General features: G+C 30.7%; 1 protein-coding gene and 1 long non-coding RNA gene across 3 annotated transcripts in view; one reads left to right on the forward strand and one right to left on the reverse strand.

Moving 5' to 3' along the window:
• LOC109338243 (GDSL esterase/lipase At5g03610-like) overlaps positions 1-17,660 on the forward strand; it is a 75,199-nt gene that overhangs the window by 54,218 nt on the left and 3,321 nt on the right. The window contains exons 1-2 of one of the 2 annotated variants that reach the window (XM_019575436.1): positions 15,131-15,295; positions 15,392-15,547. In XM_019575436.1, coding sequence (XP_019430981.1) covers positions 15,229-15,295; positions 15,392-15,547 — 223 coding nt within the window. In that variant the 5' untranslated portion in view covers positions 15,131-15,228. Of the gene's footprint in view, positions 1-15,130; positions 15,296-15,391; positions 15,548-17,660 lie in introns of those variants that run through there. The other variant, XM_019575438.1, reaches the window with a different exon arrangement.
• LOC109338244 lies at positions 5,013-13,048 on the reverse strand. The gene is made up of 3 exons (XR_002106535.1): positions 13,037-13,048; positions 12,708-12,709; positions 5,013-5,164 (listed from the first exon to the last, which is right to left on the reverse strand). It is a non-coding gene; the product is annotated as an uncharacterized LOC109338244 (long non-coding RNA).

Below are 17,660 nucleotides of genomic sequence, written 5' to 3' on the forward strand. Positions count from 1 at the left end.
AATATAAAAGTATATATATATATATAAATAAATATATAATTTGAATGATGTTGCAGACCAACACATACACTCAAGCATGGTTGTGGAAAAACCGGCTTGACTTTGCTTGTTTATTTAAAGTTTGAATCTAAATCTTTGAGCTTGAATTGCTTAAATAATATAAGTGGGAACTTATCTATACTTCTATACTATATATAAAGTCAAAACATGAAATAACTTTTCTCATGGTATAATTTTCATTTCCTATATTGCCCTTAACATTTTTTAATTTTAAAAAAAAACTATATAATCTTAAGCAACTACCAACAATACATTAATTAACCACATATCTCACCTTAAATTAAAGATTATCATAAACAAAAAAATATATAATATATAAATATTGAATATATAATATCACACAATATTCGCGGCAGACACGAAGTGCCTATACACACTAGTATCATATAAGGCTAAAACACTCATTTATTTATTTTTAGGTTTTAATTTAATATTATATAAAAATTAGTTTCAATTTAGTAATCTATATTTTGTAACAGTATTAAATTATACCCGTATGTCATCAGGACACACAATGTTGGCTCGAAAGTGAGCTTATAGCTTTAAAGATAACTTGTGAAACTAGTTTAAGGTTGTTAGGTAAATAAATTTTTAACACAACTCATATCTTTTTAAAAATAAACTTATAACATACATTTAAAAGTTGGTTTTCCAAAAACAATAACAGCTTTTAGTAATTTATTTTTCTGTTTTAACCTTTTAAAATTTTTAAATTAAAAAGGCTTCACCATACTAAAATATCTACTAATAATTATAACTTAATTATAAATAATGAAACAAATAAATATTATAAATTAATAAGTATTAGAAATAAATACTAATTATTTTACTTAAATAAATAGGTTATTATAAATTTCTTATATTTTTATCAAATTATCAATATTTATTTTATCATTGTTAATTATGTCAACTAATGATTATAAATTAATAAATAACTGAATATATAATAAATAAATATTTGATCTATTTCTTTATCTATTTAGTACGTCAGCTCTAGTTAGCTATGTGAAACTCCTTTTTTATTTTGGAAAATGGTAAAAATATGTAGGTCAAACTTTGTATTGTGATCACCTAATTTTGTCTAATTCAAATATAAGAGAAAACATACATTCCTTGTTGTGTAGCGGCAGAAGATGTCGAAGTGAGTGTTAATTTTCTTTCTCCTTTACCTTCATGTTCCTTCTTCATTATTTTGGTGTTGCCATGTTCAACCTTATTGGGCCTTTTTTCTTCTTTTTTGTTTGAGGGCTTTTTGCTTCCAGCCCATCTTTGTTAGTTACAATGTTTCTATTTATAGTTGGTAGGTTTGTTTACTTAGTAACAACCTTTCCATTTTTTCAGTTTTCTCTTTACTCCTTCATGCATTCTCTTTGTAAAGTTTCAGTTGCAAGATTCAATAAAGTTTTTTCTTGCTTTTCTTCTATTTTCTTCCGTTGTGCACTTTCTCTAAGATGGTATCAAAGCATTAATGTACTGAATCCTCTTCCCAAACTCTCATCTCTCTTTCCTCCTCTTTTCTCCTCGACGAATATCCCTTATCATGACTACACCAAGCTACTCCATTGACTAAAGTAACTGAAAGTGCAAAGTGTCAAGAATAGCACTAGCAATGCTTTGCCTATGTTTTGATGAAGACAAAGTTTTACTAAAGCTTGAAGATGACTCAACATTCAACATGCCTAGAGCTCATTGGTCATATATAGACTAGAATATATAAATAGAGTCATTATTCTAAGTAGTTTGGGATGTGTGCCGTAGTAAGTGAGTATAGGTGAGGTGAACCTAGGTGCAGGTCTCTCAAGCCATTATACTTGTCATATCACATCCATGAGACATGTCCTCTAGTTAATTGTATGTTCATGCATTAATCATACATGTTATATGTGCATATTAGGCATAATATAATTGCTTAAAACGTGTATAGGAGTGAAGCATAACATATGAGAAGCTTACCTTTTGAACCACGTGTTTTAATATGCTGTTTAATCGATTAACGTAGTGACTTAATCGATTAACTCAACCGTTTTTCTGTTATATCAGTATTTCTGTTACAACTGGTTTCTTTTTCAATTCTGTTGCACTGGTTAATCGATTAACAGGTTACCTTAATCGATTAACATGACTGTTTTGTGTTATAACTGATTTCGGTTTTAACTGCTTAATTGATTGCAACGAATTCAACTGTCAAAACTGCCTAGTATAAGTTGAGGCAACTTCGAGAAAATTGTAGCATTGCATTCCATTGTATAGGATTGATTTAGAGAGCATATTTTGTTTTTGCATTCTATTTTTGCAAGAGAGTTGCATGTGTGAGGAAGAGAGTTTACCATGCCTTATTGAGTCTTTGATTTGCATACTATTTTTCATATGCTTATTCTCATCCTTATCTTGCTCACATGTTCATGCATTATTTGTAAAAATTCTTAGAGGGATATATTGATTAATGTTTTTGATTAACTCACAGGTATTTGATGACTTGAGTGAATTGTGAGTGGGTTAGTCTTAAGGTCTTTTATTGTAATATTTCAAGCATTATTGTGCTTATAATACCTTGTTGTTGTAATCTGTTTTTTTTTTGTGTTTTGGATTAATCTCTTGGTGTCGTACCACCACATAGATTGGGATTCTTCACCAAGACTAGGAGGTATTGATTTGAGAACAAGAATCTTGGTTGAGGTTGTTTTGTGATAAAGGTTTTCTCAGGCGATAGGTAGAGCCAAACCAAGGGTTAGGTGTTCTAGATTTCAAGAAAGAAGTATCCTATATTTTATAAATTGAATTGGTGTGTGATCATACATATATTCAATATTGTGAAGAACAAAATCTCCCAATATCAGAAGGGGAGGCCTGAATGTAGTTTGCAGTGGACCGCAAACGAACCAGGATAAAAATTCATCTTTGCACGCTGTTCTCTCCTTAAATCTTCTTTACTTTTCTTGTTGTTTCAATTCAAGTTAATGGCTGATATTTTGCATAATTGTACCTTGCCATACCATATGCTTGTTAATATTGTTTAAAAATATCTGCTTTATATCTGTTCATTTGATTTTAAATAACTGTGCAATTTGCTGCTCTGATCATTCTGTTCTGTGTGTGTTAATCGATTAAGACCAGTTGTTAATCATTTAACTGAGCTGTTTCTAGAACTGGGTTTTGGTGCGAGAAGCGGTGATTGATAACCGCGACACCTATTCAACCCCCCCTTCTAGGTGTTCCTAGGCCACTGATACCTAACAGTAACAATCCTTATTACCTTCACCCAACTGAGAGCCCTGCACAGATCCTAGTAACACCTCTTTTAAATGGAAGCAATTATCATTCTTGGGCTCTTCCTATGAACCTTGCACTGGATTCCAAGAACAAGTTGAAGTTCATCACTGAAACCTTGAAGCAGCCACCACTAGATGAACCTTTACACGGTCTATGGAAAAGATGTAATAAAATGGGGCTCTCATGGATACAACGTTCAGTGGAGGAATCAATTGTCAAGTCTATCTTATGGATCGATTCAGTCGTTGATGTTTGGAAGGATCTCCATGATAGATTTTTCCAAGGTGATAAGTTTAGAATTTCATAGCTGCTCCATGAATTTTACTACCTTAATCAAGGTAATCTCACAATATCTGAATATTTTGGTGAGCAAAAGAGCCTTTGGGAAGAGATTGAAACATGCATGCCAATTCCTAACTACACATGCTCCACCCCTTGTACTTGTGGAGTAATTCCCCTAGTCAAAGATTATAGAGAATAATGCTATGTTATTAGATTTGTAAAGGGCCTGAATGAGCAATATGTTCAAGTCAGATCTCAGATAATGCTTCCTGATCCCTTGCCCACCATTAGTAAGACTTTCTCTTTATTAAGCCAACAAGAAAGACAGTTCAACATTCCAACCCTCCCTGACCCAGAACCTCAAAATAAGGCTTTAACCTTAGCACCATGCAAGAAAGTTACAAGACTCCAAACAACAACAGCGCCAATTTTAGAGGAAGAGGAGGCAACACATATAGAGGAAGCAGGCGTAGATTCAATAGTGGAGGTAGAAATCAAGGAAATAAATTCTACACTCATTGCCAAAGAACTAACCACACCATTGACACATACTTTATTAAGCATGGATATCCCCATGTGTACGAGAACAACAAACCCACCAAGATCGCAAATCATACAATTGGCTTTCTCTTAGACCAAAGTGGTGAAGACAATCAACTACAACCATTAAAATCAGGAACCAACAAAGTATTCACAGATGAGCAGGTTCAGAGTATTCTAGACTTGATGCATAATGCAAAACCATAATATCATTCTGTTAACTCATCAATACAAACCAAGACTATCCCTGCTTCACCAGGTAATATTAAGCCTTGCTGGATCATGGACACAAGTGCTACATATCATATTACCAATGATATACGCAACCTTCAAAACTATAAGTCCATAGCACCCATGTCCATCTCCCTACCTAATGGTGACAAAGTCTACACTTGCATTTGAGGAACTGTTTTTCTCACACCAACTTTAAGATTAACATATGTTTTACTTGTTCCACAATTCCATATTAACCTGCTCTTAATGAATAAACTAATGCACAATTTCCACTGCTATTTGATTATTTCTCACAATAAATGTTTGATTTTGCAGAACCATACCAAGAGGATGATTGCTTCAGTTAGACCACATCAAGGACTCTTCTTGATAGATTTACATTATTCTGAACATTTTATAGGACAATACTCCACTATTGTTGATTCTGTTAGATCAAATAATGACAATTGCTTATGGCATCTTAGACTTGGACATACTCCTCCTCCTGTTTTGATTCAATTTAAAAGATTTTTTTTCCTTATATTCATACTGCACATGATATTACTCCTTGTCATATTTGCCACATTGGTTAGCAAAGAAAGCTACCTTTTAACGCAAGCACATCTCTTACCTCACATTGTTTTGACATTTTTCATGCTGACATTTGGGGTCCATACTCTGTGCCATCTATGTATGGTCACAAATACTTCCTCACTCTTGTTGATGATCACACAAGATTCACATGGATCATCCTTCTAAAATCCACGGCAGAGACTAGGTCTCATTTGATCCATTTCATCTCCTATATAGAAACTCGGTTTAATAAGAAACTCAAATGTTTGAGGAGTGACAATGGAGTGGAGTTCTTGATGCATGATTACCTAAATACAAAAGGTATTATCCATCAAAGAACTTGTGTTGAGACACCTCAACAAAATGGGATTGTTGAAAGAAAACATCAACACATTCTCAATGTAGCAAGTGCTATCTTCTTCCAATCCCACCTATCCTAAAAAATTTGGAAATTTGCTGTCCAACATGCCATTCACATTATCAATAGGCTGCCCACACCCTTACTAAAACAGCAAAGCCCATATCAGTGTCTCTATAAAACTTTACCCTCTATGGATCATCTTAGAGTGTTTGGATGTTTAGCATATTCAACGACCTTACAATCCCATAGACATAAATTTCAACCTAGAGCTACTAAAGCTGTCTTTCTTGGTTACAAAGAAGGAACCAAAGGGTATATCTTATACAACCTTCAATCTCACAATATTTTCATTTCCAGGAATACAATCTTTTATGAGAACCATTTCCCTTTCCAATATCACCCTAATAATGATCTCAAAACCAATAACATATGCAAACCTATCCCTCCATCTCCTAATACCCATATCCTTGACCCTATTGACAACCATTCTGCTACCTTACCAGCTTTACAGCCCCTATCCCAAAACCAACCTAATTCCCCTCCCCTTCAACCCATTAGACAGTCCACTAGAATTAGGAATCCTCCATCCCACCTTCAAGATTATCACTGTAGCCTTACCACTTCCATACTTCAACAGCCAGATCACCCCACAAGTATTCTCTATCCCCTATCCTCTTGCCTCAGCTATACTAATTGTGCTTCTTCTTACAAGAACTTCTATCTTGCTGTGTCAACTACTCCTTAGCCATCTACCTACAAACAAGCTTCCTCCATTCCTTGCTGGCAAGAAGCCATGAACCAAGAATTACAAGCTCTTCAACTCAATAACACTTGGTCAATTGTTCCCCTACCTGACAACAAAGTACCTATTGGCTGCAAATGGGTCTACAATGTAAAATATCTTGCAGATGGGACCCTGGATAGATACAAAGCAAGGTTGGTGGCCAAGGGATTCAATCAAATGGAAGAGGTGCACTACTTTGACACATTTCCCCTGTTGTCAAGATCACTACAATTAGGGTTATCTTGGCATTGGATGCTGCAAAGTCTTGGTTCCTTGAGCAGCTGAACATCAACAATACATTTCTTCATGGAGATCTACATGAAGAAGTTTATATGCAACCCCCTCCAGGTCTTCTTCCTCCTACATCCTCTCTGGTTTGCCTGCTTCAAAAATCACTTTATGGACTCAAGCAGGCAAGCAGAGAATGGTATACAACACTCTCCAACAAACTCATGTCCTTGGGATTCATTCACTCATCTGCAGACCAGGCCTTTTTCACCAAAAAATCACAACACTCATTCACTGCTATTCTGGTTTATGTGGATGATCTGGTTCTCATTGGCAACAACCTCTCTAAAATCAAATATGTCAAGCATATCCTAGATATTTCCTACAAAATCAAAGACCTAGGACAATTAAGATACTTCCTAGGCCTTGAAATTGCAAGGCCTGTAAGGGCATTCATCTCAACCAACGAAAATACACATTATCATTACTTGAAGACTCATGCATTCTAGCCTCCAAGCCTACCAAAACACCCTCGGATCCATCCATTAGACTCCACATGAACCAAGGGACTCCTCTCACAGATCCTTCCTCTTACAAAAGACTTGTGGGGAGACTCATCTACCTCACCATCTCTCGACCTGACATTTCATTTTTTGTACAACAACTAAGTTTATTCATGTCCAACCCTCACTCCATACACCTTACTGCTGCTCACAGAGTCCTACACTACCTAAAGACCTCTCCATCACAAGGCCTCCTTTTCAACTCAAATTCCACTCTGAAGTTATTTGCTTTTGCCGATTCTGATTGGGCATGTTGCCTCGATACAAGAAAGTCCATTATTGGGTTTTGTGTGTTCCTCGGGTCCTCCCTCATCTCTTGGAAAATCAAGAAGCAAAACATCGTTAGTCGATCTTCCTCTGAGGCCGAATATCGAGCCTTGGGCAGCTTGGTTTGTGAGCTACAATGGCTTGAATATCTCTTCACCGATCTTCATATACCAATCTCTCTTCCTACATCAATCTATTGTGATAATAGATCAACAATCTACCTTGCACATAATCATGTGTTTCATGAACGTACGAAGCACATTGAAATCGACTTCCACATTGTTTGAAAAAAAATCAGAAGGGTCTTGTTCATCTTCTGCCCATTCCTTCAGCTGATCAACTAACTGATGCCTTCACTAAAGCTCTCCCTCCGAAATCATTCAAGAACTTCATCTTCAAGTTAGGCCTTTGTGATTTACACCGTCCAACTTGAGGGGGGGTGTTAATTTCCTTTCTCTTTTACCTTAAGTCTCAAGGAACAATGGCCTTCATGTTCATTCTTCTTCATTATTTCGGTATTGCCTTGTTCAATCTTATTGGGCCTTTTTTCTTCTTTTCTGTTTGTGGGCTTTTTGCTTCTAGCCCATTTTTCTCTTTGTTAGTTACAATGTTTCTATTTATAGTTGGTAGGTTTGTTTAGTTAGTAACAACCTTTCTATTTTCAGTTTTCTCTTTACTCCTTCAAGCATTCTCCTTGTAAAGTTTCGGTTGCAAGATTCAATAAAGTTTCTTCTTGCTTTCTTCTCTTTTCTTCCGCTGTGCACTTTCTCTAAAAGCGAAGACGTGGTGGTAGTGCTTGTAACAAGTTCAGGATGTCACTGGGTTTACTAGTGGCACCACTGTGAACTGTGTTGACAACACATGGGCTAAGAACCTATACATTATATCAGTGAAGGGTATCAAGGGCCGCTTGAATAGATTGCCATTTACTTGTGTTGGTGACACGGTTATGGCTAATGTTAAAAAGGGGAAGCCTGACCTCGGGAAGAAAGTCTTGTTATTGTGAGGCAACATAAGCCATGGCGATGAAAGGATGGGGTCTTCATGTACTTTGAAGATAATGCTGGTGTTATTGTAAATCCAAAAGGAGAAATGAAAGGTTCTGCGATCATTGGGCCAATTGGGAAGGAGTGTGCTGATCTTTGGCCAAGAATTGCAAGTGCTGCCAATGCCATTGTTTGAGATGGTTTTCAAGTTATGAATAGATTGTTAATTTTGTTAAACATTAAACTGTTTTTGGTGTACAAGTTAGCAGTTGGATTTTAAGCAATTTTCAGATGTATTTGAAACGGTCAAAGTATCTTTCGCCCCTTAAAATATAGACAATTTTGATTTTAGCCCCTAAAAAAAGAGAAAATATGAAGGGTGATATGGTATTTTTGTTGTTTTATAAAATTAATTAATTATTTTGTACTAATATACAACTATCATAGATTTTTTGTGAATTTATAAGGATATTAAATATTTTATCCAATCTAGGGAACTTTGTTAACTTTTGTGAGACATAAGAACATTTGGGTCTTTTCACGGTCAAAATAATTTTTTTGGAGAAATTAAGAGGGTTTTGGTGATTTTCAAATAAAAAGGACTAGAAAATAATTTTACACAGTTCAATGATTTCTAGATAAAATTCTACCGAGATATATTATAGTATTTTTCAAATAAACAACAATATTATCGATTGTTATCAGCCTTTTTGAAAATAAGATACAAACTTCTGAGTATTTTTATTTGAAAATTACACATTCTCTATCACAAAATCCTTTAATTTCAATTATAACTAGCAAGTTACCCGTGCATTTGCACGGGATGGTATTTTTTTGCCGCATGATTAAGAACATATATTATATGTGCATTTACGATTAAGAATATGTATGTTGCTAGTGAGTTCACATGGTTAAAAACATATATTTTACCAGTGCATTCGTATTGTTAAAAATTATTAATTATATATAAAATCATACGGTCTAACTGTTTAAATCGGATAAACTTAATACGTGACATCTTCTGTTTTAACATCTTCCTCGACTTTCCCAATATTGTTTTTTACACATACATAATATGATATAGTTAGCAGTATCCTATTAATAAATAAAAATCACCAATAAATTTATAATTTCATTATTATTTGATTCTAAAATAAGATTAATATACAAATAAATATTATTATTTGACTCTAAAATAACTACAAACAATATGTTATGATTCATATTATTATTATTTTAATATTGCTATAGTAACATTATATTTTAATATTGCATATGTAATCATATTCCTTTTATTTTTAAATAAATCACATACATTATAGAGTTAATTTTTTGTATCATCATGTTATTATATTTGATTGTTTAATTTAATTGGTTAATTGTGTATAATGCCATTTTTATAATTGATCCACAAAATTTGAGTTTTTATATTTATTTATGACATTAAAAATATAATTATTTACTTATAAATATAATTATAATTGTGCATTAAGTTTCTAATGTTAAATAATTGTGTAATATGCTCAATTAATCATGCACGTTATGCAGTTCAATAAATCAGAATAAATTATAGATTAATGAATCCAAATATAAACAAATTGTCGAAAATGATAAAAAACATTAATGAGTAGATATTACTCAATTAATATTCCATAAATTCATTAATTATAATACTGAAATTTATATTTCATTTTTGTAACTTATCTATAAATTCAAACAACAAATTGAATATAAGTTAAATTAAATATTAATATTCCGAAAATTTATTATTTACGATTCGGAAAATTTATATCAATAATAAACATTACTTAAAATTAGGAAATTATAAAGAATTTAATCAAAATATAAATCAAACAAATTAATTATCACAATCAAATCAAATTGCTTTAATATTTTGATTGTCACATCCTATTAAAGATTAAATAGAAATTAATCCAAATACGCAATGAAAAATCAAATCACAAAACCAATTTTTAGAATAATTATGTAATTTTTAGATAAGGGAATAAAAGATATTCAAAGACAATTATGCCTAATAATTTTGGAATATAAATTCAAACAAAATAGAATATAAATGAAACTGAATATAAATATATTTCGCAAATTTATTATTTACAGTTATGGAATGTTATCTTCATAATGAGCATTGCTTAAAATTAGCAAATCATAAATAATTTAATCAAAATATAAATCAAATCAATTAATTATCATAATCAAATGAAATTTCTTTAATATTTTCATTATTACACCCTATTAAAGAGAAATTCAATAAAAAAAACACAATAAAAATAAAAAAACAAAAATAATTGTGAGGATAATTATTTAGTTTTTAGATAATAGAGCAAAATACATTCAAAGACAATGATACCTAATAATTTCAGTTTCTAAAGTGTAAGTATCAATTAATATTACTCAATTAATACATTCAAATACATTAATGAGTAATTATTCCTCAATTTGTATTCCACAAATTTATTAGCTATAATTATGCAAATTTATATTATATTTTTGTAACTCATCCATAAATTTAAACAAAACAGAATATAAATGGAATAAAATATTAATATTCCATAAATTTATTACTCATATAGTAGAATATAAATGAAATTAAATTGTCTTTGGTAGTTATGACTGATATGTTGATCATATTTACTATGATTAATTAGATAAAATATACATATTCAACAATTAAACATGTCAAATTATTTATGATGAGAATAATTTTTTTAAAGATTATTCTTACTAATATAAGGTTGATACATTCAGATAGTGAAAATAAATAATTTAAAGTGAAAAAGAACAAACACATAATAAAATTAAAGAACTATTATTCTACACTCAAATAATCAATATAACCTCTAATTGTTGTATTATAGGATGTGAAGTTTCTTTTCTGTAAATGTCAAAACAAAGAATATGGCAAATTTGTATTTCCTGCTTTAGAAAAAATAACCACACAGGAAAAAATATTTTAACAAATATCATGTGAGAAAAAATAATCAAATTCACTTGTTGTGTAAAGGAGAATAAAATTGAAGATTTTAGTAAGATAGGGACACTTAGACATAACACTAACCTGTAGATATGCTTTAAGGGAGAGTCAAACCGCAAATGAAGAGACAAGATGATAAAAGCGAGATAAGATGAGAAGATAAATAAATTTATAATAACAAACAAACAAATACAATATTGTAACTTGTAACTAAATGTATATATAAAAATGAAGATCGTGTACATAACATAGTTATTGAGGGTTTGGTCATTGTTAAGGATGAAATCCTTGTAAATCAGACACTAAGGAAGATGATTATTGGAAGAACAAATCTACAAAATAATGAAATCAATCGTACCATATATACAATATAAACAAATCAAAGAAAAAATAAGAATACACATGCATAATAAACAAAAAATCAATTAAAATATCTAGAACATGAGAACATATCTAAAAGTAAACAAATGAATGAAAAAATCAATAAAAATACACTTTAAATAACATATTTACAAAAGAAGAACAAATCTACAATAATGAAGATTGAGTAGCGGGATATAGAAGTCATCATATTAGGTTAATGAATGAAAAAATCAATAAAAATACACTTTAAACAACATATTTATAAAATAAGAACAAATAATGATGAAGATTTAGTAGCGGGATACAGAAGCCATCATATTAAGTTTAAACGAAATGAAGATTGACAAATGAAACATTGGATTATAGACATGTGAGAGAAGAAGAGAGAAATATGAAATGAAAGTGGGAGAAGAATATGGAGATGTGAAATGATAATGGTGGAGAAGTAATTCACATGTGAAAAATGATTCAATCACATTTATTGTGAGATGTAATTTCTTCATCGAATAAAAAAAAAATGAGTCCATTAATCATTAGAATTAAGTTGTACAATGAACAAAAAGGGAAGATTGACATGTTTTAGAGGGAAATTTTTGATTAAGAGATTGACACATGTCATGATGGACCTTTAATTTTGATGAGATATTGACACATGTCATGAGGGCTTGAGAGATTGACACGTGTCATGAGAGACCGTTTTTGTTATATAGGTAATAGAATAGACTCTTAAGTCTGTAGTTAAAAACAAATCATAACATATTATAGAAACACTGAGAGAAAACCCAAAAAATAATAAATATTTTTGGCAAAAAAATTGACATTGCTCTAGTATCAACATTGTTACACCTAGCTTTGACATGTGATCCATTTTGGTCATAAATGTACTAAACATGTCACCTTTAAGCTTAAATATCTCATTCAATATTTTATTTCTCTAAGAGGAACATCCGCAACTCAAACTCATTGCATCAAAAACTTATAGTTATTAATTTCATTAGGTTGCTGCCACTAAACTACAATAGCAAATAAATTTTTATACCCATTAATTTGTATTGATCTCTTTACCATGAATGTAACACATCTTGATCTACCTAATTATAAACAAGTTATCAGAGTTTTGAATGATATAAAAGATTTAGATATCATCCTTATACACTTAAAAATATAATTTGTTTACTTTGAATTAATAAATTTACTTATAAGAATATTTCAAAAGGATATATACTACTGTTCAAGTAAGCATTATTTAATATTTTCCAAAATATTTATTACATTCTTTTCTCTGTCACTATCTGAGAGTGCAAAGCGTCAAGGATTGTATTGACAATGTTTGCCTATATTTTGATGAAGACAAGGAATTAACTAAAGCTTGAAGATGGATCAACAATCAACATGCCGAAGACTCAAGTTGTGTCTTATTAGACTTATGTCATAATTCTTTATTATCTTTTTAGAAGTCTAAGATGATTACCATAGATATTGAGTCTAGGTTAGGTAAACCTAGGTGTGAGTCTCACAAGACTTAATAAAGTTATTAATAAACTAAAATGAGACATCATCTAGAAATATATGATAAGTGGGTCCATGCATTTGAATACATTGATTTTATGCATTAAAGATATTATATTTTGGAAATCATGTATAGCATGAACATGTATCATATAGGGAGTTTACCATACATTAACAAGTGAACTTTTACACTGGTTAATTGATTAAGATAACCCGTTAATCGATTAACGTGAGTGTTTTTCTGTTGTTTTAATAACATAACTGAAAGACCATTTTTAAGAGCCAAATTATGTTTTGTATAAATACTGGCTGAATTGCATAAACAGCTGTGATGAAGAAGAGAGAAACACATAGAGAAAGGATATAGATCATCATTGTTAGAATCTATTAGAAAGTGTTGAATTAGGAGAAAGATTAGATCATGCTACGGCTTTAGTTTTCATATTCATATTGCATTATTCTTTCGAAAGCTTTCTTGCATTATTCTTTTGTTTCTTGAAAAGAAAACGACAGTTATTTAAAAATTGCATATTTTCAGAAACCTCATGCATGAACATTAGTATTAGAATAGGACGTCTTGTGAAGTTCTTGCTTAGGTTTTAGGCTTTGGTTTTCATTGTAACATCTGAGTATTAAGTACTCATTCATAACTCAAAGCATTCAAGGATTGGAAAATCCTAGCTGCGGTTAGGTGAGGTGTTCTTCACACAAAGAGTTGGAGGTCTTGGGATAAAGAGCGATACCTTGGCTGGGGCCGAATCGCATAAGAAAGGTTTTCTTGGGAGCCGGTTTTGGGAAAGGCCAAACCAAGGGTGCCGAAGTTCTTTGGGTTCCAAGAAGGGAGCGTTCGAGTTTTGTAATTGGAAGCTTGTATGTAACGTACATTGTGTTCCATAGTGAAGAAGGAAAATCTCCCAAATCATAGGGGACTACTGGATGGAGTTTTGCAGTGGAAAACAAAATCATGCTTGCAGTGGACAACAAAATGATGCAGGATAAAATCCCTGCGCAATCTTTTCTATCCTTTTCTCTTTTATGTTTCAAGTTGTTTTAATGCGAATCTGGAACTAATATTTTGCATACTTGTTCATTGCTATGTTCTTGTTAATCTTGCACAAAAGTATCTATTGTATATCTGTTTGTGTGTTTGTTAATAATCGTGCAAGTTGCTGAACCGGTCATTCTGTTTCTGTTACTGGTTAATCGATTAAGACTAGTTGTTAATCGATTAACTGAGCATTTTTCAGCAAGTGTGTAAAAACCAGAAAAGTGGAAATTGAGTTCCACCACACCTATTCAACCTCCTCTTCTAGGTGTATTCCGCTTCTGATACCTAACACTATCCTTCACTCTTTTCTAAAAAATATTATTTTTTTAAGAATGATTTATAAAATCCTAAAAAAAATGATTTATAAAATCCTAAAATAAATATTAATCTTTTTACTTTTAACAAAATTGTTTTTTTTCTATTATACCTTTCACAATTCCTTATCCGTTAGTATTTTTCTTTCTCTATAATAATAAATTTAATTATATAATTGATAAATATGTAATTGATGTTGTCTTGAATTTTGAAAAAAGACAGTCAAATAAAAATACTTTTTTTGTAGAAAGAATGACACTTATAAAAATAAAATGGAGGAGGTAAGTGTTAGATACTACTCACGTTCATATTTATTTGTCTATTTTCAATAAATTTTCGATATTTTTTATTTGTTCGGTTTAAAAGTTTAATTTGCATTAATTGTTGTATTTCATGTCTTGTTTAATACTTTATTCACGTAAGTGGTTCAAAAACTTTATTGAGCACATGAAAAAATATTAAAAAAAAAAACAAATGTTATCTAAATAAGTATAGTTGTTATATTTATTAAGTGTCTCAATTTTTTATAATAAAACAGATGAATAGTAACAATTATACTAATAGATATTTTATTCTTTTGTGGTTTACAACAAAACATAATCTAATCACATTCTAAATGCATAGAAACTAGGCCTTCTCATAGAAACATAATTATTATATTTCTGAAGGCACCTGTTTTCTATTAGAATGAGAAAGATAATTAGGAAACAATAATTTACTAAGAAGATATTTTCTTTTTTCTGGTTTACAACGACCATTATATAATATAATCTAGTTATATTCCAAATGCATAGAAACTAGGCCTTCGCAAAATCTAATTACATTCTTCAAAAGTGCCAAACTTTGAAGAAAGAGCTAATCCTTTGACTCATCAATGGTAAAGCAAAACCAATCCATAATGGTTCTTCTCCCTTTGTTTCTCATCCTCGCCATTTCAGCAGGTACTTATTCTGAGTTAAACCTCAAAATTAAATTTATTGTCTTATGAATTAAAATTGTATGGTAACATATGGTTATGTAAATAAATAATGTTGCAGAAGTGGAAGGGGCAAAACTATTTGTTTTTGGTGACTCGTATCTTGATACAGGGAATTACCTGAACTCAGTATCTTATAAACCTCCATATGGAATCACTTTTCCTGGTTACCCTGCTGGAAGATTTGGAAATGGTCGTATACTTACCGATTACCTTGGTAACTTTCTTTTTCCCTTGCTTTGATTTTTTGATCTCTAAAACACTTTATGAAAAGGAATTATAACATGCATATGTTATCCTAAATTATGTCTCAAATTATTTTCTATACCAATAAAAATATATCACATCAATTAAAAAAATAAATATTCATTTTTTTTTATTTTTTTATTATTACTGTTGCAGTATAATATTTAAGACATGATTTGGATCATATCCTTTTTCAAATAAATTATTGCTAGTCCCTGAAAGTCTGAAACATGAATTTCTACTATTTTCGAGTATTTTAGTCCGTTTGGTACATGCCGTAACCTCATAATTATTTTGTTAAAGATTAGGTTGAATAATACACGCTTGGTCCTTATAATAATTAATAAAATATATTATACAACTTTGATGATTCTGTATTAGATATTTATATTTTTTTAGAGTTTTTTTTTTTGTTTTTTCTTCATTTGTATAACTGTATTTTTATTTTTGTGTCATTGAGAATATTAATTTGTAAAAAATATTAGATGATGGTAAAATTGTAATCTTATAATATTTTTTATATAATTAAGATAAGTAACTACTTTTATTGGTATATATAATATAAGTTATTAAGAAATATCTCACAGTAAGGATCGCCAATAAGATAGAAAATCATATATTAGATTGATATATTTTTAATGAGGAAATTATTGCCCAAATTGACTACAAGTAAATGATGTATTAGTTTTTAGTGAAATTACATAAATTACTCCGACCTTTTAAAAACCTACACAAATCATCCTCAACTATATATATGCATTACACTAACTACCCCTGTAAATGTAATTTCTTAAATAAAAAATGGTGACGGGTGTAATTAAGTCAAACAAAATATGATATATTGTAAAGATAAGTCCGAATAGTATAAGAGTTTATGTTTATTCATTATTTTGGTTAGTTATAATATAGTATGAGAGTAATTTAAATATCTCCTTAGACTTATTGATGCAGTTTGTAACGAATAAAACATAATGAATATAGGTTAAGTTTTATACTATTTAGACTTGTTTCTATAATATACCATATTTTGTTTGACTTAATTACACTCGTCACTATTTTTGTTTAAGAAATTACACTTATCCCTCTTATAGGAGTAGTCAGTGTAATGTATATAATTAGGGGTGATTTGTGTAGGTTATAAGAACGTTTGGATAATTTATGTAATTTCACTAAAACGTAAGGGTGTCAGTGTAATTCACTCTAGAAAGGATAATAAATTATGTTATTTAATTATTTCTTGTGAAAATGATAGTGAATTAATGAAAATATTTCTTGAGACTTGATTTGACACACATTTACTTGAACATATGCTCAATCATCTAAATTCTTTCCATTCCATTTTAACTATTACTTCTTGTCTCCTTTCTCTTCCACATTCCCTTTAAGTATGCCTAGGTTCTCAAGGTCCCACTCTTGTGACTGGGGATGGCAACTTACCTAGATTTGTAGATTAAATTTGCATAAGTATGGACACGGTCACAAACGAGTACCCATAAATTTTAAAAATGGGTATTTTAAAATACATGTAGTATATACAGGTTGACAAGAGTATTATGATATTCATGCTTACAAATACCCATTATTTGAGTAATTATATAATTACCTATAAATCCCTATATCTAGGTTAGAAAATTGAACAATACTTAGTTGACACTTAACCAGGATTCATGACGAATCCCTATATCTAGATTGATGACAGGTTTTGTTATTCATACATAATGCAATTGTGCCATACATAGTTTGATACTACAGTAGAGAAACTGCTAAATGCACATAGTAATTGACTGCTCTTGTAGTTAGTAATAATCTTTGAGAACATAAATTGAACCATACATATGTTCTTTTCAAAACATACATACACTTTTTCCAAAGCATACATATATTTTATTAAATGTGCATGACAATTGAACCATACATATATTATTTCCAAACATCCAACACAATTGATAATTGACTGTGTTAGATCAGCTGCATAGAAAGAGAGAAGGGAGAGGAGAAGAAGAAGAGAGAAGGGAGAGAATTGCAATATGAAATTAATAATGAAGATAAGGCCAAAGGGCCAATACATATAGGAAGCTAGGAAA

This window comes from Lupinus angustifolius, unplaced genomic scaffold (assembly GCF_001865875.1).
Source record: "Lupinus angustifolius cultivar Tanjil unplaced genomic scaffold, LupAngTanjil_v1.0 Scaffold_19_78, whole genome shotgun sequence".
Classification (NCBI taxonomy): domain Eukaryota; kingdom Viridiplantae; phylum Streptophyta; class Magnoliopsida; order Fabales; family Fabaceae; genus Lupinus; species Lupinus angustifolius.